At 37.2% G+C, this 23,819-nt stretch overlaps 1 protein-coding gene across 1 annotated transcript in view; it reads right to left on the bottom strand.

The window, feature by feature from the left end:
• Positions 1-37: 37 nt before the first annotated feature.
• ipo13b (importin 13b) overlaps positions 38-23,819 on the bottom strand; it is a 132,443-nt gene continuing 108,661 nt past the window's right edge. The window contains exons 17-20 of the mRNA XM_059984219.1: positions 23,743-23,801; positions 21,477-21,566; positions 15,918-16,099; positions 38-1,234 (exon numbers count right to left, since the gene is read on the bottom strand). Coding sequence (XP_059840202.1) covers positions 1,138-1,234; positions 15,918-16,099; positions 21,477-21,566; positions 23,743-23,801 — 428 coding nt within the window. The 3' untranslated portion in view covers positions 38-1,137. The remainder of the gene's footprint in view (positions 1,235-15,917; positions 16,100-21,476; positions 21,567-23,742; positions 23,802-23,819) is intronic.

Consider the following 23,819-nt stretch of genomic DNA (forward strand, 5'->3'; position numbering starts at 1 on the left):
TATTTGAGCTAAAAAAACATGGGAAGGAAAAAAGTCACACATTTTTAAGTGAAGCTTTATTTCACAATAGAAAACAAATTGGCTGCAGTGTAATTTCTCATCAAGATTTCACTAGTGGGCTTCCTATGTTATTTTCAGACTAAATTAGATACCATGTTTGTGGATCTTCTAGAAAATCTAGAACAGGTAAATAAGTTACATGAACACAAGTATAGCTTGGAGTTACATCAAGGTGATACCCTTTCTGACAGAAAGTAGCAGAGAGAATGTACTGTACATTACAAAGGTTTAAAAGATGCAAAATGAAATAGTGCTGTAACAAAGCTTTCAGAGCCTCAAAGCTTTAGCAGTTTTACGGCTTTTTGTCAGTTTATTGATTTAATTATCCCTATTGTGGGGTTTATCAGATCCTTTACCTAGGCCAAATCTCTATCACTCACAGATTGGATGACTGAAAGTTCCAGTAAATTTCTCCAGTGAGCTTCTTTAGAGTTAGGATATAAAGTTTTGAAACTCAAATAGCTATTGTTACAGTTGCAAATAATGTTTTAAACTCTCAAGATTGTTGCACCATCCTCAACTTTTACATTACAACAGGAATCCACATCACATCCATAATTAAATTAAAATGAAAAAATAAACTAAAATTCTAAATTTGTTTAAAATGGTTTGAGACATTGTAGCAGCATCACCAATAATATTCCACAGTTGAATCATCTGGGATTAGCTCCCTCAACAAAATATTGTTGTGTTTACAAAGTGCCAAAAATCACAGGACTCCAGCAGCAAGTTATATTGCTTCCATAAAGCTTTAATTATGACACAAAACATGTACACAAATTACTTACAAGTCAGGGGTAGCTTATGCCATAAATTCCCTGGCACATTTCCCTCTATTAAATGACCCAATCCTACGACAGGTCACTTAAAAAAATGCCTCAAAATATGGCTACATATGAGAGCAGGTATTCTTTTCTCTTCTCAAATCGTGGGGTGCAAACACAAGCCCATTTGATGCTTTAAAAACACATCTTTTACACTAGAATGCATTTTTACAGAAGGAAACGGTGCAAACATGTGTTGAGAATGCAGGAAGCATGCTAATAAGGAGTGACACTTCAACATAAATACTCAGCTTCAGTACTCGGCTGCATACTCTGTGCCATGAAGACCCCTGCACAGTAATGTGAACTCCTTAACAATGTCCTTTACTCTTCTCTTATTTACTCGATCTCTGTAAAATAGTAATAAAGTTATTTTGCAGCATTATTCCAAAAGCACAAAGCAATCAATTTGTAATGTATTCACCTACGATACAGAATTGCTTTAACTTCCTGTTTATGACTCTAGCATACATTTTGATACTAAACATTGGAAATGAAGATCTGCTTAAAATTAAAGGCTTGTAACTTTGGTTGCAAAGGTGATATTATTACCTTTAGTACTACAGCACTTTGTTATTGAAAGCCAACCCTCAGTCAAATTACATAGAATCTACTTGAAGTACTTAAAAAAAACTAAGTATCTAAAGACAATAAAATAATCACCGCTTACATTTTGTAGACTGTAATCATAATAATGGCAGTTCACACTTCAGCTGGTTCTGATCTGTGCAACATTTTAGATATTCTATGTTAAAATGTGCTGTGCAAAAATATTTTTGTGAGAAAATCACTTGTGAAGGTCAATGAAAGCCTGTTCCCCAAAATATACAATTTTTCTTCCAGACCCTTAATGCATTGAGGCATTTGTACATCACCATGGTATCTAAAACATGTAGCAAAGACCCCTTCCTTCTATGTTTGCATACATAACCTACAAGCACCTAATCAAGTTAGAGCAGTGACGTAGAAAATAAATCATGCTTTATCTTAAAGGGGAATGTGCCTGAGCAGATTTCAGTGCTGAAAACAGGTAGGTCCACATTAAAGACAACTATTTTGTGGCAGCTTCCCATTAAAGATCCCACCAAGTTCCATCACATCAACCTGACACTCCAGCACCTCAACAACAGTACAAAGCCCCACCCCTCTTAACCCAATCACCCTCCACTTTTGAAAACATTTACACTAGCCTCAAATTCTGCAGAACCGTGCAATGTTGAACCCTAAAAAAAAATCAATATGTTGGCCTATGGTGCACCATCTGTTTAATGACTTTTTCCAGACGCTGTAATGTGTCTAGGCTTTTTCAGTATCTTTTTCATATTTTAGGCTCTAAGTGCATGCATTTTGTTTCCATTTAGACATGCAATACATAATTGACTCCATAGCTATTTATGGTATTGAAAGTGGCTGAAAACCACTGGGCTCTTACAAGATTGATAAAGCCTTTCTATTTTGTTAAAATTTCCAGGCCAATCCCTCATCTATTTATTTAGATTTTAGTCCTCCTCCTGCTTCCTGTTCTCATCCAGAATTTGAAAATTTCAGTACCTTTAGAACATAAAACAATACAGCACAAGAACAGGCCCTATGTCCCATAATGCCTGTGCCAATCTAACTAATTGCACCTGCCCATATATAGTCCATATCCTTCTTTTCACAGCCCAAGTACCTCTAATGTTGCTGACATACCCATCTCCACCACTTTACCAGTCACCTACCGATCTCTGTGTAACAAAACTTCCTTTGTGAATATCCCTTAAACATTCTCCCCCTGACATTAAACTCATGTAATCCAGTATTTGACATTTTTACCCTGGGAAACAGACTCCATCTGCTTCACCTGTGGAAACAGACTCCATCTGCCTCACCTATGTCTCTCACAATTTTATATACTTCCTTCAGATAAATTTGAGCCTCTGACTCTCCAAAGAAAGCAATACATATCTGTTGAACCTCTCCTTATAGCCAATACTCTTTAATCCTGATGAACCTCTTCTGCACCCTCTCCCAAAGCCAAACACCCTCCCTGTATCACAGGATGCATGCAGTCAGCGGACAAACATGCACACTCTGCAGATAGCAGCAGAGGTCATGACCAAACCCAGGCCATTCGGGCAGAAGCATTCACGGCTATGCTGCTATGCCCTTCAGTGCATGAAAGTGACCCAAATCATTTATTCTGTCTGTCTGTCTCCCTCATTCACACACACAGATGTTATATGAAATGCTGAATATCTCCAGCATTATTTCTCTAAAAGTATCCCAGCTTCCTATCTTTACATATTTCCAGAATCAACGCTTTCAGACAATAACCACTTGAACAATTATTGACTTCATATCAGATCTCCAGCATCCACAAAATATTGCTTTGGTGCTTTAAATTCTGCTTATTTACCCCAATTATATAGGCTGGCACCTCCTGGGTAGGAAGAATTGCCTGTTCTTCTCAACCTATGAAATCTTTGAAACATTACAGAAAAGCTAACACTATTTTTACAGGAGTTGAGAATTTCACTACATCTCAAGGTAATTGTTGTTCATTTTGCATACAATATTTTATTTAAGGGGTAACTGGAGAAGCAAAAATCATTTTATTAGCAGCAAGTCAAACAAGATCATTAGTGAAGACTCAGGTGAAGATTGCTAACATGAATGCTGCCCATAAGATTCAGATCTCATTCCCAATAAATGAGAAGGTATTTTGCCTTATTAGAAAGCCTGAGCTTATTCCTATTGTCTACCAAACACATACTGATAGTGACAATTTTATACACGATATAAAAAAGGGCTTTTTTGGACATAATAGCTAAATTTTTAAAAATGTTCAAATGGACTTGGATCAATTACATGTCAATTGGCAATTAATTTGTTTAAACCCAAATTCATATTTACTTACACGCATGGTGCTGCATATACCAGGTGCAAATTGATGAAGAGTACAGATATAATGAATAGAAACATCTCTTGTAACACTTCTTACAATGACTGTATTGAAGCCAAGTCAAGAAGAATAAAAGTTCTCAACCCCAAAAATTGAAATATTTTGCAAAATTTCAATATGTGAATGGATTGACATTTACTAAAATTATAGACAGGTGCAAAACATTTGGAGTTTTGATAACTACTTACAAAAGATGAACAGGTACAGTTGCAAGAGAATGTTTGTGAACTCATAAGAAATAGGAGCAGGAGTAGGCCATCTGGCCCATCGAGCCTGCCCCACCATTCAATAAGATCATGGCTGATCTGTCTGTAAACTCAGCTCCATCTACCTGCCTTTTCCCCATAACCCTTAATTCCCCGACTATGTAAAAATCTATCTAACTTTATCTTAAATGTATTTAGTGAAGCCTCAACTGCTTCCCTGGGCAGAGAATTCCACAGATTCACTACTCTCTGGGCAAAACATTTTCTCTTCATCTCCATCCTAAATCTTCTCCTCTGAATCTTGAGGCAATGTCCCCTAGTTCTAGTCTCACCCACCAATGGAAACAACTTTCCTACTTCTATCTTATCTATTCCTTTCAAAATTTTCAAAATGTTTCTATAAGATCCCCACTCATCTTCTAAATTCCAGAGTATAAAGTCCCAGGCGACTCAATCTCTCCTCAGGTTAACCCCTTCATCTGTGGAATCAACCTGGTGAGCCTCCTCTGCACTGCCTCCAAAGCCAGTATATCCTTCCTCAAGTATGGAGACCAGAAATGCATACAGTACTCCAGGTGCGGCCTCACCAATACCCTGTATGGTTGCAGTATGACCTCCCTGCTCTAGAATTCAATCCTTCTAGCAATGAAGGCCAACATGCTGTTTGCCTTCTTAATAGCCTGTTGTACCTGCAAGCCAATTTTTTGCGATTCATGAACAAGCACACCCAAGTCCCTCTGCACAACAGCATGCTGCAACCTTTCACCATTTAAATAATAATCTGCTCTTCTATTATTCCTTCCAAAGTGGATGATCTCGCATTAACCGATGTTGTATTCCATCTGCCAGACTTTGGTCCACTCACTTATCCCTCTGCAGACTCTCCAACTCCTCTGTACAATTTGCTTTTCCAATCACTTCAGTGTCATCAGCAAATTTTGCTACACTACACTCAGTCCCCTCTTCCAAATCATCAATGAAAATGGTAAACAGCTGCCGGCCCAGCACCGACCCCTGCGGCACCCCACTCACCACTGACTGTCAACTGGAGAAACACCCATTTATACAACACCCATTTATACCAACTCTTTGCCTTCTATTTGTTAACCAATCCACTATCCATGCCAATACACTTCCTCTGACTCCATGCATCTGTATCTTATATATAAGACTCTTGTGCGGCACTTTATCAAACACCTTCTGGAAATCCAAGTATATAACATCGACCTATTCCCCTCTATCCACTGCACTCATTATGTCCTCAAAGAACTCCAGTAAGTTTGTCAAACAGGATGTGCCCTTTCTGAATCCATGCTGCATCTGTCTAATGGAACCACTCCTTTCTAAATGTTTTGCTATTTCTTCCTTAATGAGAGCTTCAAGCATTTTCCCTACTACAGATGTTAAGTTATAGTTGCCCATAGTTTGCCTACATCCTTTTTTAAAAAATGGCGTGACATTTGCTGTCTCCCAATCCACCAGGACCTGCCCAGAGTCTAGAGAGTTTTGGTAAATGATTATCAATGCGTCTACTATAACCTCCGCCAATTCTCTCAGCACCCTGGGATGCATCCCAACAGGACCAGGGGACTTATCTACCTTCAGGCCCTCTGGTTTGCTCATCACTATCTCTTTAGTGACAGTGATTTTATCGAGGTCCTCACCTCCCATTTCATCCATAACATCATTCTTTAGCATATTAGACGTGTCCACCACTGTGAAGACCGACACAAAATAGTCATTCAATGCCTCAGCCATTTCCTTATCACCCAATATCAATTTCCCCTTCTCGTCTTCCAAAGGACTTATGTGACTTTAGCCACCCTCTTCTGCTTTATATATTTAGAAAAACTTTTGCTATCTGTTTTTACATTTTCTGCTAATTTACGTTCACACTCTATCTTCCCTTTCCTTATTTCTTGTTTAGTTAGAAACATAGAAAACCTAGTGCACAATACAGGCTCTTTGACCCACAAAGTTGTGTCGAACATGTCCCTACCGTAGAAATTACTAGGCTTACCTATAGCCCTCTATTTTTCTAAGCTCCACGTACATATCCAGGAGTCTCTTAAAAGACCCTATCATATCCGCCTCCACCACTGTTGCTGGCAGCCCATTCCACACACTCATCAGTCTCTGAGTAAAAAACTTACCCCTGATATCTCCTCTGAACCTTCTCCCCAGTACCTTAAACCTGTGTCCTCTTGTGGCAACCATATCAGCTCTGGGAAAAAGTCTCTGACTATCCACACGATCAATGCCTCTCATCTTTGTTGTTCTTCGTTGCTTTTTAAAGTTTTCCCAATCCTCTAGTCTCCCATTACCCTTTGCAACTTTGTACATGAGCTTTTAATTTGACACTATCTTTTGTTTCCTTAGTTATCCAAGGCTAGCTCTCCCTACACTTACTGTCCTTACTTTTGACTGGAATATACTTTTGTTGAGCACTGTGAAAAATCTCTTTGAAAGTATTCCACTGTTCCTCAACTGTCCTACCAAATAGCCCGTGCTCCCAATCCACATTAGCCAACTCCTCCCTCATCCTATTGTAGTGTCCCTTGTTCAAGCATAATACACTAGTTTTAGATCTACTATTTCATCCTCCATCTGTATGCGAAATTCAATAATACTATATCACTCTTTCCAAGCGCATCCCTGACTACAAGATCATTAATCTTACCTGTCTCATTGAACAGGACTAGATCTAAGATAACATTTTCCGTTGTAGGTTCACTAACATGCTGCTCAAGAAAGTCATCACAGATGCTTTCTTTGTAGTTATTTGGTTTTCTGCATTACTTACTCATAAAATGTGGTCTGATCTTCATCTAAGTCACAAGAACAGACAAACACAATCTGCCTAAATAAGTATCACATAAACAATTGTACTTTTCACGTCTTTATTTGAACACACTGTTTAATCATTCAGTTTTGCTTGGTAAAAGTATATGAACCCTTGTATTTAATAACTGGCAAAGCCTCCTTTAGCAGCAATAACCTCTAACAATCATTTCCTGGAGCTGCTGAAGGGACCTGCACAATGGCCAAGAGGAATTTTAGACCATTCCTCCATATAAATCTTTTTCAGTTTTTCTGAGATACCTTACATGAACAGCCCTCTTCAGGTCATGCCACAGCATCTCAGTTGGGTTAAGGTCTGGACTCTGACTTGGCTATTCCAAAGCACAGATTTTCTTCTTCTTAAACCATTCTGTCATTGATACACTCTTGTGTTTCAGATCACTGTCTTGTTGCACCATCCAGCTTCAGGTGCCGGATGACTATCCTGACATTCTCCTGTAAATTTTGAATCCATTGTTCCCTCATTGATTGCAAGCTATCCAGGCCCCAAAGCAGCCCCAAACCACGATGCTCCTTCCAACATGATTTTGCAGTTGGAATGAGGTTTTGGTGTTGGTGTGCAGTGCCCTTTATTTTCCCCCAAACATAGCGGTGTGCACTTCTGTCAAGAAGCTCAATGTATGTCTCAACTGTCCACAGAACATTGTCCCAGAAGCATTGTGGAACCGCCAGATGGTCTTTTGAAAACTTGAGGGGTGCAGCAATATTATTTTTGGTGAGCAGTGGTTTCCTCCGCGGTGTCCTTCTATGAACACCATTCTTGTTCAGTGTTTTCCTTATACAGGTGTCCCACCCCTTTACAAAGGTCAAGCATTCCTATGAAACCTTTCTTAAGCCAAAATGGCGTAAAGCTAAGAAGAACCATTAATTTATATGGGAAAAATTTTCATAAAAGCAAAAATCCTCTTTGTAATGTACTAATGTAGGTCTTTTGTAAAAGTGAAGTGGCGTAAAGCGAACATTTGTAAAGCGGGGGACACCTGTAGTGGGTGCATGAACAGAAACTTCAGCAAGTTCTACAGATTTCTGCAGAGGGGTGGAGTTTCAAGATGGCGACGTAAACATCTGCCTTTTAGGCGCTCTTCATTTTTTCAACTATAATCACACTTTAATCAAATCTTTTCGAACTTAATCATATGAGTTGCTACTTCTGATTAACTTTTTTTTTCCTAAAACAATATTTGATCTAATCTTGTCAAACTTAAAATGGCTACAAGCAAGAAATCGTCTAAGGATCCTTTACCCATCGACATAATTTCTAATTTCTAATTTCTAATCAATAATGCTAAACTTGCGGGTTTGGAAGGCAGGTTAGAAGGTAAATTGGATAGTAAACTGGCAAGTTTGGAAAATAAGCTTACCACGAAAATATCTGAACTTGAAGCAGTTGTTAGATCGCTTGAAACTAAGCTTCAATCGCAGGCATCAGATATTCAGCGGCATGAAGATAAGATCACGACTCTTGAAAAATCAATTTGTGAAAAAGCACGTACAATCGAAGCGCTGGAGAAGAAGATAGAGTCGACTGCTAAAACTATAGATCAGTATAAGTTTAAAATTACTGATCTCGAAAACCGATCTCGCAGACAGAATTTGCGTATCATCGGATTTCCCGAAAAAGCTGAGTCCGGTGATTTAACTGAATTTTTCTCTAAATTATTGTGGGAAATTTTCGGTGATGAAGGTTTGCATACTAAACCTGTTATCGACCGCGCTCACAGAGTTGCGAGATTTTCGGCTGTGACTGGTAAACCACGAGCGGTGATTGTTCGCCTTCATTATCCTCGGGAGAAAGAGCTTTTAATTCGATTAGCTCGTAAAAAAGGTATGATTTCTCACAATAGCAACACATTTCGAATTGTTGAAGATTATTCATTCGAAGTAATGAGAGCGAGAATCGCTTTTAAACCAGTGATGGCAGAGATTCATTCGATTGGACTTAAACAAGCTTTAATGTATCCAGCGAATCTTAGAATTACGTTGAACGACAACAGTCAGCAATTTTTTAACACTCCGGAAAAAGCGAAGAAATTTATTGAAGAATATCGATCTTCTAGTGCAACTTGAACTATGTGTTATGTTGAAGATTTTTTGGAGAGAGGATGCCATTTCATTTTAAGTTTTAACCTATGAAGCTGGGTTATAACTTCTTATCCTGATCTACGGGTCTGGTTTCTTTTTTTTTACTGTCATCATTGTTTATAGATGCTCTTTTAATTTTTATAATATCTTTTTTTTTTACTGTTTTTTCTGTTTCGGATATACACGTTTATATTTTGTAATAATGATTTACTTTTTTTTCAAGATGTCGTTTCTTCTTCCCATAAGACTTTGCTTTTTGTAAGCATTTATTTGTTTGCCTGTACTTAGAAATGGGACGAATGTTTTGGATTTTTTGGTTTTTTTTTATATATTGTAGTGTCTATTAAATCCTTTTTTGAAATCCTATTTTGATAACTTTTTTTTTATTAAACTTTTTTAATAGATTGCCGAACTTACATCTATATTTTGTAATAGGGCTTTTTCAAAATGTCGTTTCTTCTTCCCATAAGTCTTTGCTTTTGAAACGTCATCTTTTTTGTATTTGAACATGGAATTTTTTTTAAAGGTAATTACACTTTCAAATTTTAATGTTTATACATTTTTTATTAATGATTGTTTTATTATATTATTTTTTTCATTCTGACTGATATATATTTTTTCTTTGCAACCCTATATTTAAATCTGGGTGTTATATAGTTCTTTTAATCTTTTTATGGAGCTGCCATCTTGAAATGGGGGTAATGTTAGTGTTAGATTATGCGCCTGCCGCTTGGCTTTCTTTCGAGGGGTGGGGGGAGAGGGTAGGGATCTTTTTTCACGCTTTTGCTTTTTATTTTTTTGGTTTTATTTTATGGGCCGTCTTTAAATTATTAATACTGTTGAGGTGTCATGTTCTCCGGTTGCTCCTGAATCAATTTTCCTTCTTCCTGAATTATGGGTTATGTGTCTTTTTAACCTTTTATGATACACGCAACTAATATTGGCATGATGGATAAATCTATTAACTTTATCTCTTGGAATACTAATGGTTTAAATCATCCGATTAAACGTAAAAAAATATTTAAAGTATTCCATAGATTGAACGCTAATATTATTTTTGCACAGGAGACCCATATTAGGAGGGAGGATAATCAACGTTTTTTTAGGTTCTGGAAGGGTCAACAATTTCACTCGAATTGTACCGCCAAAATTAGAGGTGTGTCTATTTTTATAGACCCCTCAATTTCGTTTACACATCATGAAATTACTTCTGATCCACAGGGCAGATTTTTGTTGATAACTGGTTCACTTTTTAATCGAAAAGTGGTTCTAGTTAATATTTATGCTCCAAACTTGACTGCCCTGAATTTTTTAAACATTTATTTACTTCCCTTCCTAATCTAAACGAATATATGTTGATAATGGGTGAAGATTTTAATTGTTGTTTGAATCCTTCGATGGATAGATCTAAACCTATCCGAACTCTTCCGAATAGATCAGCCTTACTTATTAATTCTTTTATGGTTGATTCGGGAATTACTGAAATATGGCGGTTTTTGAACCCTAAAGATAAAGAATTTTCATTTTTTTCACATGTATATCATAGTTATTCTAGAATTGATTATTTTCTTATTGATCATCAGTTATTCACGGATGTTATTGATTGTAAATATGATTCTATTACTATTTCGGATCATGCACCTTTGAAGTTATCTATTAAGATTTCGGACTTTTCCAATAATACTAGATCTTGGAGACTTAACGCTACTTTGCTTCAAGACCCAGAATTTATCACCTACATAAAACAGCAAATTGACTTGTTTTTCTCAACAAACTATACTGAAGAAATTGACAGAGGAATACTTTGGGACTCTTTTAAGGCTTTTATCCGTGGACAAATTATCTCATATTCGGTTGGTAAAAGAAAACAAAGATATTTAGATATTGCTTTATTAGTGGATAAAATTAAGGAAATTGATAAGATTTATTCCGTGACTCCTACCAAAGAACTTTATAAGAAGAGAGTTGAGCTTCAAATGGAACATAGCTTATTATTATCTTCTTCAATTGAAGATCAATTAATTAGGACCAGGGCTCAATTCTAAATTCATAGTGATCGAACTGGTAAACTGTTAGCTAATCAATTAAAAGCTATTTCGACTAAGCGACAAATTATTAAAATTCGTAAACAAGACGGTAATCTAACTACTGATCATAAAGAAATCAATAACACTTTTCAAGATTTTTATAAATCTTTATATCAATCAGAATTTGATGCTGACCTGTCCATGATGGGTAATTTTTTTAACAATTTGAATATTCCTAAACTGACAGATGAAGATCGCAGCTTGTTCGATGCTCCTATCTCTACGGCTGAAATAGGAGAGGCTATCTCATCAATGAATTCGGGGAAAGCTCCTGGCCCTGATGGTTATATTGTAGAATTTTTTAAAACTTTTTCTTCTTTGCTTTCCCCTTGGTTATGTGAAATCTTTAATGATGCATTTGCTAAGAAAAGATTACCTCAATCTTTCTATGAAGCTACTATCTCTCTAATTCTTAAAAAAGATAAAGATCCTACTTTATGTGCATCTTATCGCCCTATATCATTATTAAATGTAGATTCTAAGATTCTTACAAAAATTTTAGCCATTAGATTAGAAAAGGTACTATCACAGATTATTTCAGAAGACCAAACTGGTTTCATTAGGAATCGGTATTCCTTTTTTAATGTTAGAAAATTGATTAATATAATTTATACTTCATCACCCACAACCCCAGAATGTGTTATTTCATTAGATGCTGAAAAAGCTTTTGATAGAGTTGAATGGACATACTTATTTAATGCATTGAGAAATTTTAATTTTAGTCCTAATTTTATATCATGGATTAAATTAATATATTTTAAACCTGTTGCTTCTGTTCTTACAAATAATTATAGATCCTCTTTTTTTCAATTATCTCGTGGTACGAGACAAGGTTGTCCCTTAAGTCCTTTATTATTTAATATCGCATTAGAACCTTTAGCCATTGCTATTCGTGAATCTCCTAATATTTTTGGTATTACCCGTAATGAGAAATTATACAAGTTATCACTTTATGCTGAGGACTTGCTGTTATATATTTTTGATCCTGACGGGTCTATTCCCACTATTTTATCCTTGTTGGCTCAATTTGGTAGTTTTTCTGGTTATAAATTAAACTTGGATAAGAGCGAATTATTCCCCTTAAACGCGCAAACTTTATTGAATGACAGGATACCATTTAAAGTTGTTACTGATAACTTTATCTATTTAGGTATAAAAATTACCAAGAAATATAAAGATTTATTTAGATTGAATTTTTTACCTATGCTTCATCTAATTCAACAACTTACTACAAGATGGTCTCCCTTATCCTTATCATTAGTTGGTCGGATTAATGCTATTAAAATGATGATTTTACTGAAATTTTTATATTTATTTCAAGCCTTACCAATTTTTATTCCTAAATCTTTTTTTGACAACATTGATTCAAAAATTTCCTCATTTGTGTGGCAAAATAAAAACCCCAGGTTAAGTAAAAGGCAATTACAAAAATCTAAAAAAGATGGTGGTTTAGCTTTACCTAACTTTAGATTTTACTATTGGGCGAATAATATTCGTAACCTAATGTATTGGAAATTAGATTTAGATTCACCATTGTGCCCACAGTGGGTAAATTTGGAATGCGATGAGATAAAGGGATATTCTCTATTCTCCGTTCTTGGTTCTTTTCTTCCTGCTGATTTAGTTAAATTCAATAAACAGATATCTAATCCTGTTATCAAACATACATTACGAATTTGGTTTCAATTTCGTAAGTTTTTTACTCTGAAAAATTTTGTTCTTGATAGCCCTATTTTACTTAATTTTTTTTTCAAACCTTCCTTGACAGATCAAGCTTTTAGCATATGGAAAAGGAAAGGTATAAAATGTTTTCGTGATCTTTTTTTTGAAGGTACTTTGATGTCTTTCGACCAATTTTCCAACAAATTTAAATTACCTAAATCTAATTTTTTCAGATATCTACAAATCATTAATTTTTTACATAAAGTTCTACCATCTTTTCCCAATTCAACTTCAATGGATTTCTCAGATTTGATTTTTACCTTAAATCCTTGTCAGAAGGGATTAGTAGCTTTTATTTATAATATGATTATGAAGATACAACCAGAAATATCAGATAGAATTAAACAAGAATGGGAAAAAGAACTTCGATATAATATGTCAACAGATAAATGGGAAAAAATTTTACAAATGGTTAATTCCTCTTCTATATGTGCTAAACATGCTTTAATACAATTTAAAATTGTACATAGAGCTCATATGTCTAAAGATAAGCTTGCTCGATTCTATTCTCATATTAACCCTCAATGTGACAGATGTCATTCAGAAGTGGTTTCATTGACCCATATGTTTTGGTCATGTCCCACTTTACATAACTATTGGAAGGACATATTTGCTACCATTTCCTCAATTTGGAATATCGATTTACAACCTCATTTTATTACTGCAATTTTTGGTATACCAAATGAGGATGGTAATCAGTTTTCCCCTTCAATCAGACGAATGATTGCTTTTGTAACATTAATGGCCAGAAGGTCTATATTACAAAACTGGAAAGAAGTAAATCCTCCTACCACTTTTCAGTGGTTTTCTCAAACTATTTCTTATCTGAGCTTGGAAAAAATTAGAAGCACTATTTTTGACTCATCAATTAAATTTGAAGAAACTTGGGGATCGTTCATTCGACATTTCCATATGAATTAATTTGGCCTTTTCCAGACCTTCTCTCTGCTTATTCTTGTTCAGGTATGGAGTTCCGGAGTTTTTTGACACTATCATATACTTATAAACTGTTATTATTGCCCATGTTAGTTTAGTTTAGTGGGTTTTTTTCTCAATATATATATTTTTTTATATATTTTCAAATTTTTTTTTCTTTTGACGATTATTTTTGTTTTTTTTCATATATAATTATATAGACTTGATTGATTAATGTACTTTTTTTGTTGATGTTTAATAGGATATTGTTATCTTATTACTAATGCAATTTCAAGTCTATTGTATTCATAACCTATTCATTATTATGTTATGTTTTTTTTATATATATATGAAACTCAATAAAAAGATTGAAAAAGAAAAGATTTCTGCAGGTCCTTTGCTGTTACCCTTGGGTTCTTTTACAAATCCTTCAGCATTGCAAGTTATGCTCTTGGTGTGAACTGAATTTCCTCCATTTGTAGACAATTTTGCTTACTGAAGACTGTTGAACACTCAGGTCTTCAGAAATGCTTCTGTAGCCTTTTCCAGCTTCATGCATCTCTACAATTCTTCTTCCAAGGTCCTCTGAAAGTTGTTTTGATCGAGACATGGTGCACATAAACAGATCATTATTGAGAAGAGCAGGCTCCATCAGTAACCTGACCTTGTGTGTGTGTGTTTTTTTTATATAGGGCAAGGCATCTCTACAACCCACACCTCCAATCTCAACTCATTGACTGGAACACCTGACTCCAAATAGCTTTTGTAGACAGCATTAGCCCAGAGGTTCACATACTTTTTTGAAACTAGACTGCAAATGTTTAAATAGCGTACTCTTGATGATTTCAATCTTTCTCAGCGCTTTGATTGGCAAGAAATGGAGTCGATCATTTCTCTCCTGAGAGAAAGACTCTGGTTGTCCACCCAATCCATGCCTCCTATCATCTTGTACTCCTCTCATCCTCCTTCACTTCACTTCAGCTCTGAAGGGAGCTCTGGCTCCTTTGGAAGTTGTGTGGTACAGACAGCAGTTTGCTGTCCTTCAGTCATTATCCTGAAGGAAGTAAATCAGCTGTGGGGAGTTTAGTTCCTTACCCTGGGTCATGTCTCCCTCCTCACAAAATAGCCTTGCTGAAACTGGTTTGATGATTCGGCTCTGGAGTGCAGACATAGATCACTGTGCATCCAGTACTGTGACCGGGCCTTGGCTCAAGAGTTCAGCTGTAGATCCCTGCACTGTGCATCCAATACTGTCATCGCAACTCAGCTCCAGAGTGTGGACGTACATCCCTGCACCATGCATTAGGTAGTTCGACCACAATTCAATTCCAGAATGTGGACATAGATCCCTGCATGTGTGATGATGAAGTTGGACATAGTTTCTGGAGCCTGGACACAAATCTTTAGCCTCTGCATCCAGAACTGTGATCACAAAGCTATGGGACAAAGTTGACCCGGATTTTGGACACAGATCTCTAGCCCATGTATCCAGGACTGCGATCCAATGCTTGACTTTACTGTGACTAAGGGAGGAAAAAAAACAGGAATCCAAAAATTAAAGAGTGGCCTTACTCTTTGGTGGGGCTGGAGTGAAAGGGTCAGAAGATGGATTGGTTACAATGTTCCTCACTCGCATTGTTCCGACACAATGATGTAACTCCTGAAATATCCATCTCCAGCGAACTCTTGTGCTTTGCTGCTGTAGCTCATCCACTTCAAGGTTCAACATGTGCATTCAGAGATGCTTTTCTACACGCCACTTAGTAACACTTAGTTATTTGAGTTATTGTCAGCTTCCTGTTGGCTTGAAACAGTCTGGCGTTCCCCTCCGACCACTGATATTTTTTTCATATTTCACATCACTCTATAAACTCTAGACTGTTGTGCATGAAAATCCTAAGAGACCAGCAGTTTCTGACATAATCAAACATGCTCATTTAGTACCAACAACTATTTCATAATCAAAAGCACTTAGATTACACTTCTTGCCCATTCTGATGTTTGGTCTCCATGCTTTTATGCTCTGTGTTGCTGCCACATGATTGGTTGATTAGATATTTGCATTAACAAGCTGGTATACAGGTGGCCACTAAAAAGTGGCTACTGAGTGTATACATACTGAAATAGCATGCAAAGAGATACGACAAAACTTACTTTCAATTAATTTTCCCCAAACAAGGACTAGTTTTCCCTCATGCACTTTGAACATACATACCTTAAAATTTGTTGACTAAATGTTTCTTTTTGTATCTGAGTAAGGCGACTTGATGGAAAATTCTGTTGCTGCATCACTTCCTTTAACCAAATGCTCAAGTAGGCAACACAATGCTTGTTCAAAGCAAACAGTATCTCAGCAAAATGATCCATTAGATTCCTCGGGGCTTGGCCACCAATAGCCTGTCAAGTATACAAGTTAATGCCATCAGTGGAGGAATCAAAATCAGAACTTCCATTCAGATGCATCATAATAATTTGGAGCTTAAACTGCACTTACAGCTAAGCATTTTAAAAATATGCAATATACCAATAATTGTATGTATGAGAAAAGAAATAATAAGACAATAAAATATAGGAGCAGAATTAGACTATTCGGCCCAAAAGTCTGTTCCGCTATTCAATCATGACAGATATATTTTCCCCCGAACCCCCGTTCCCTTGCCTTCTCCCTGGAACCTTTCATGCCCCCATGAACCCATCAACCTTCACTTTAAATACACCCAATGACTAGCCTTCATAGCTGTGTGCAGTAATAAATTCCATAGATCCATCGCCCTCTGGATAAAGAAATTCCCCCTTGCCCACTAGTCCTTGACTGTCCCACAAATAGAAACATCCACTTTCTAGGCTTTTCAATAATCAGGGTTCAAGGAGATCCCCCTCATTCTTCTAAATTCCTGCAACTACAGACCCACTCCTCATATGGTAGCATAATTTTGAGGATAATTGAGAATAAGGGGAAAATATTAAAGGTCTTGGGAATCAATCCAATTAGTTATGGCATTTGTGTTCCCTTCTATTTGGAGCACTGCATTAAATTCTGATCATCCTGTTTTAGGAAGAATGTGGAGGCTTCAGAAAGGGTGCAGGAGAGTGCAGGATAGTGGAATGCTCCTCTTGCAGGATGTGGGAAGGCAGGGAGACTTCCACTTGCCCTGTTGACCCAGCAAGAAGTACATCCACCTGCAGCTTTTTACAAGCGATTATTAAGGAAATAGTGCTTGAGCTGAATGAACTCAGGATCATTCGGGATACTGAGAGATCAACCAACAATACAGGGAGGTAGTGTGTAGTTACATTCAAGGTGCAGGACATAAATAACTGAGTGATGATCAGGAGGGAGAAAGGAGATTGGCAGTCAATGCAGAGTACCCCTTCTCTCAATAACAAGTACACTGCTTTGGCTACTGTTGCGGGGTGGGGGGGGGGGGAGGAATGAAGCAAACCACAGCAGTCAGATTTTGGACACTGGGTCTAATTCTGAAGCTCAGAAGGGAAGGGCGGAGGAGGCAAGCTGCAGTGATAGAGGATTCATTGGATAGGGAAATTGATTAGGAGGTTCTATGGATGGGAAAAAGATTTCCGGATGATATGTTGCCTCCTGTGTGCCAGGGTGAGGGACATCTCCAAACAAAGCCATAAAATTCTCAATTGGGAAGGTGAGCAGCCAGAGGTCAAAGCTTAAAGTTCAAAGTAAAATTTATTTTCAGAGTAAACATGTGTCACCACATACAACCCTGGGATTCTTTATCCTGCTGGTATACTTAGCAAATCTATAGAACAGAGACTGTAAACAGATCAATGAACAACAAACTGTGCAACTGCAAATATAAATAAATAGCAATAAATAATGAGAGCATAAAATAAACAAGATAAAGAGTCTTTAAAGTGAGATCATTGATTGTGGGAACACCAGAAACAGAATAGGTGTAGTCATCCTCTTTTGTTCAAGAGCCTGATGGTTGAGGCTTACTAACTGTTCTTGAACCTGGTGGTGCGAGTCCTAAAGGACTTGTACCTTCTATCTGATGGCAGCAGCAAGGAAAGAGCATGGCCTGGGTGCTGGGGATCTTTGATAATCATCGGACAAAGTCAGCATGGATTTGTGAAAGGAAAATCATGTCTGACGAATCTTATAGAATTTTTTGAAGATGTAACTAGTAGAGTGGATAGGGGAGAGCCAGTGGATGTGGTATATTTAGATTTTCAAAAGGCTTTTGACAAGGTCCCACACAGGAGATTAGTGTGCAAACTTAAAAGCACACGGTATTGGGGGTATGGTATTGATGTGGATAGAGAATTGGTTGGCAGACAGGAAGCAAAGAGTGGGAGTAAACTGGACCTGGTGGGGTAACGCAAGGCTCAGTGCTGGGACCCCAGTTGTTTACAATATATATTAATGATTTAGACGAGGGAATTAAATGCAGCATCTCCAAGTTTGCGGATGACACGAAGCTGGGCAGCAGTGTTAACAGTGAGGAGGATGCTAAGAGAATGCAGGGTGATTTGGATTGGTTAGGTGAGTGGACAAATTCATGGCAGATGCAATTTAATGTGGATAAATGTGAGGTTATCCATTTTGGTTGCAAGAACAGGAAAACAGATTATTATCTGAATGGTGGCCGATTAGGAAAAGGGAAGATGCAACGACACCTGGGTGTCATTGTACACCAGTCATTGAAGGTGGGCATGCAGGTACAGCAGGCGGTGAAAAAGGCAAATGGTATGTTGGCATTCATAGCAAAAGGATTTGAGTACAGGAGCAGGGAGGTTCTACTGCAGTTGTACAAGGCCTTGGTGAGACCGCACCTAGAATACTGTGTGCAATTTTGGTCCCCTAATCTGAGGAAAGACATTCTTGCCATAGAGGGAGTACAGAGAAGGTTCACCAGATTGATTCCTGGAATGGCAGGCATTTCATATGAAGAAAGACTGGATCGACTAGGCTTATACTCACTGGAATTTAGAAGATTGAGGGGGATCTTATTGAAACGTATAAAATTCTAAAGGGATTGGACAGGCTAGATGCAGGAAGATTGTTTCCAATGTTGGGGGAAGTCCCGAACGCAGGGTCACAGCTTAAGGATAAAGGGGAAGCCTTTTAGGACCGAGATGAGGAAAAACTTCTTCACACAGAGAGTGATGAATCTGTGGAATTCTCTGCCACAGGAAACAGTTGAGGCCGGTTCATTAGCTATATTTAAGAGGAAGTTAGATATGGCCCTTGTGGCTAAAGGGATCAGGGGGAATGGAGAGAAAGCCGGTACAGGGTTCTGAGTTGGATGATCAGCCATGATCATACTGAATGGCGGTGCAGGCTCGAAGGGCCGAATGGCCTACTCCTGCACATATTTTCTATGTTTCCATAATGGATGCTACCAATGACATGGGTAGAAGGGGTGACAAGGTCCTGCAAAGTGAGTTCAGGGAGTTAGATGCTAAGTTAAAGGACAAGACCTCCAGGGTTGTGATCTCAGGACTGCACCTATGCCACGTACTAGTGAAGCCAGAAAAAGGAAGGTAATACAGTTTAACAAGTGGTTAAGGAGATGGTGCAGGTGGGAGGGCTTCAGATTTTAGGATCATTGGGCTCTCTTTTAGGGAAGGTGGGACTTGTACAAGCAGGATGATTTGCACCTGAACTGGAAGGTGGACTAATACCCTAAGCAGGAAGGTTTGCAAATGCTGCATAGGAAGTTTATTCTAGAGTTGCAGGGATAAGAACCAAAGCACCTTCCAGAGCAAATAGTGGAGTGGTTGTGAGGAAAGATTTTGTTAGGACTACATAAAAAGTTAAGAATCAAAAGGTTGAGCATGGTGGATCTAATATTCTGAGCTGTGTATATTTCAATACAAGGAATATTTTATGGAAAGCAGATGAGCTTAGGGCATGGATCAGCAAATGGAATTAAGACCCTGTAGCCATTAGGGAGACTTAAATGCAGGAGGGGCAGGACTGGCAGCCCAGTGTCCCCAGATTCCACTGTTTAGGCCATGACAGAGCGGGAAGGGTGGCATTACAGCAATGCACAGACTGGACAGGCTGGAGACCTCTTCTACTCAGGTGAGGAATAAGAAAGGGATGAGCACATTAACACAATAATACTATAGACCACTCAACAGTCAGCTGGATTTAGACAAAGCAGATTTGTAGAGTGATTGCAGACTGTTGCAAGAAGTATAAAGTTTTAACTTTCTACATATTGACTGGGACTTGCAAACTGTAAGAGGGCTGAAAGAGACAGTTTTTAAGTGTGTTCACTAAGGTTTCCTTAATACATAGAGGTCCCAACTACAGAGAGTGCAATACTATATCTCCTGTTAGGGAATGAGACAGGAAAGATGACAGATGTTTGTGTAGGGGAACATTTTGCATCTAGAGATCATAATGCCTTTAGTTTCAAGAGAATTATGGAAAAAGACTGGTCTAGTCCTCAGGTTGAGATTTTGAATTGGAGAAAAGCCAATTTGATAGCACCAGAAACTATCTGGCAAGTGTGGATTAGGAAAGGTTGTTTTCTTAACTAAATGAATAGCAGAGAAACAATGAAGACTTTCAAATTTCATTTTTCCTCCCCCATCCACTCACCTTCACTCTCAACTGATCTCACCCATCACCTGCCAACATGTACTCCTTCCCCTCTCCTCACCTTCCTCTGGCTTCTTCCCCTTTCCTTCCCAGTCCTGATGAAGTGCCTTGGCCCATAACATTTAATCCCCACCATAAATGCTGCCTGACTTTGAGTTACTTCAGCAATTTGAGTATTTTGCTCAAGACTTCCAGCATCAGCAGAATACTGTGCATTGAAAACTTTGTTCTCCTGAAATATGGGCTATCTAGTTTGTCATGGAACTAATGAATCTTGGATGTTTACAGCTTAGAAAGAAAACCTTATTGTGAAGTTTACTGATTTCTTGCCAGGACTGTCCATTACATACTTCCACCATCCTGCTGTTTACTCAGAGCATAGCGTACTTTTTTCAAAATGAAATTGTACTTGAGATATCAGCTATGTGCCTTACAGAAATATTGCTGTTTACATAGCATGTGCTCTTTCACAACCCTATTAAGTAAAAGGTTGCATAATATGGAATGTAGAGTACATCAACATCATATACAACTTGTAGGCGAATTTGGAAAAGTCAGTTATTTCATGGGGCTTTTGCTCTTGGGTTAAGAAGTTCTCTTGTTTAGATGCCAGTTCCTTTCATTCTGAAGATAGTACCCACTAGACTAGAGCTTCAGTACACAATTGTGGAGTGGTTGGTTGTTTAGAGTAGTAGATGCAAACTGCTTTGTACTAGATAGCGTCAAGTTTCTTGGACACTGATGGCCATCTTTTCAAACACAATTGATCTTACAATATATGCATCTTGTTGTGACCTTGCATTTTACTGTCTGTCTACACTAAACATTTTCTCTACTGTTTTATTCTATTTTATTCGGCATTCTGCTACTGTTTTACCTTCTATTACCTCAATGAACTGCCGTAATGAATTGATTTGAATGGAAGGTATGCAAGACAACTTTGTCACTGTACCTCAGTACGTGTGAAAATTGCAAACCACTATCAGTAACTTTCTGTCAAGCTGATGCTAGTTTTTTTATTTTTCCACAACAAAATACATTATCTAACACTTCATCATGCATTTAAGACCCATCACTTCATGCTGTGAATCTAACAACTAACTTTAAATTTAATTTACACGATTTGGTCCCTGCTGGTGTCAGTTTTCTTCCTATCGCCATTTTAGATAACTTGTCATGATTACATACTTCTAGAGTAGCTTGCAGTAACAGCTTTCCATTCTCATGGACGACTAAGCCAATAGGCTGTATCTCCCGACAACGTGCCAGTAGCTCAGTCTAACAAAGTAAACAGAAATCACAAGTGAAGAAAAATTAATTAAAATTCTTCAATAACATGTAGGACTGTTGTTAGTTTTAATTCTATATTAATTTGCAAGTCATCATAAAAATCACTGAGATCAGTCCAATGTAAAGATAAATTGGAAAACCATGAACAGTATGCCTATGCATATTTTTGAAAGACTGGGAGTACTATTACGAACATAAATGACGAATAATATTAGATAAATGGTAATTCAGCAGAATAGACACCGTCAGAGTCATTGATTTCCTACTTCAATCATATTTCATTTTAAACCAATTTTCTGTAGGGTAGAGGCATTAAATATTCTTCCAAATGGTATACCTTGACCAACAAAGAGCTTTTGAAATATGAAACAGCAAAATATATATACTCTAGCCATAATGATTATGGTTAAAATATGCAAGAACATTTAATGTCTGTTATTAACATAAATTGCTTGTATGTAATTAGTTTCTAATTTACCAAAAGATTTTAAACAATTGTGAAATTAACATTTTTAAAACAATTTTACAAAAAGCAACTTGCCACTTGGAGTATCACAAAACATTTATGAGAAATTTGAATTTTAAAGTTTTAATTGAAATATATAATGTTGAATTCAACAGAACCACAAACTTGTGGAAATTGTTAATCCACAATTTATTGAAATAGAAGTAGCATAAACAAATACAAATGGTTAATCACACTATAATTCTTACTAACATCCAAAAGATTTTGGTTAACTACAAATCTTGATCAAATATACCAGATATCATGATTTGGAAAATAATAATGTGGATGTTGGAAGTCTGAAATAAGAACAGAAAATGCTGGAAACATTCAGCAGGGCTGACAGGATCTGTAACCATATAACAATTACAGCACAGAAACAGGCCATCTCGGCTCTTTTAGTCCATGCCAAACGCTTACTCTCACCTAGTCCCACCGACCTGCACTCAGCCCATAACCCTCCATTCCTTTCCTGTCCATATACCTATCCAACATAGAGACAAACAGAGTTTACATTTCAGGTTAACAACCCTTAATCAGGCAATGAAAATCCCAGCTCAGTGGAGACTAGTTTTGTCAAAAAATACAGTTAAAATAGTGAACTTACAGGTTCTTCACAGGATGGCTATATGTACACATGCAAACATGTTATGCTTGTGTGTAATATGTGTACATACATGCCAGTATGTGAAATCAAGGAGGGCGAGAGTACCGGAACAGAGTCAAGGGAGTAGGGATGGAGAGGTGGGGAAGGGAAATGAAAGAAGAGGGCAGAGATACAAGGATTAAAGCAGGAGAAAGAAAATAGCAAGAGTTCAGCGATTGGGAGGGAAGAAAGAAAGAGGTCAGTGAAAGCCAAAGGAAGAAAGCAAGAAATCTTGCATGGTGCACTTAAGTGAGTTCTCTAGATTGGCACTTAATGTGTGTTATTAATTTATTTGAATATTCAATTAATAAAATATATTATTTCTTATAAATGTATTAATATATTAAGTGCTTTCCTGCCTTTGACCAAAATACTTGAGCTCTGAAGTGCAATCAGCATGCATGCATTAAAGCAAATGGGAAAAATATGTTTGATTTACACATCTTTTCACTGAACTTAAACTTTTCATATATTAAATAAATATTCATATTTATAAAACTCAGGAAAAAAAACATCCGTTTAAATTTCCTTTTGAAAATTCTTTCAAGAGGCATCTCCGATTCCAAAACCAAAGCATATAGGACTTTCTCATAGGATGGTGAATCCCTGGAATTCTTCCAACAGGGCTTGGTCAGGTGTGGTCCGACTTACACCCCACGGACAAACTCATCATTTGGGGTACATAGAGAGAATTATCTGTTTGCCAATTAAAGTCCAGTCACCATAATGCATTAACAAGGAAATGAAAATCTTAAAAAAAGGAATTGCCTTCAATACAACATTACAGATGAACTTATTAATTTTAAGTCATCATATTTGTGATGATAGTTACATAATATTGTATTAGCTCACTGACAAAAATCATGCTGCACCATAGGATGACTTTTGTACAGAGACAATTTCATTGAAATTGCAGCTACTGTAGAATAAAGCTGCTATAATTGAACATTTAGATGAATTCAACGAATGTCAACATTGCTCCCCATACACATAGCAACATAAGGTATACTTACAAAGAATGTACATGTTGCTTTGACTGTTGGAGCCTCTGGAAATTTCAACGAGATAATGCCTAAGAACAGATTTAATT

The sequence above is a fragment of the Hypanus sabinus genome, chromosome 11 (genome assembly GCF_030144855.1).
Source record: "Hypanus sabinus isolate sHypSab1 chromosome 11, sHypSab1.hap1, whole genome shotgun sequence".
Lineage (NCBI taxonomy): Eukaryota > Metazoa > Chordata > Chondrichthyes > Myliobatiformes > Dasyatidae > Hypanus > Hypanus sabinus.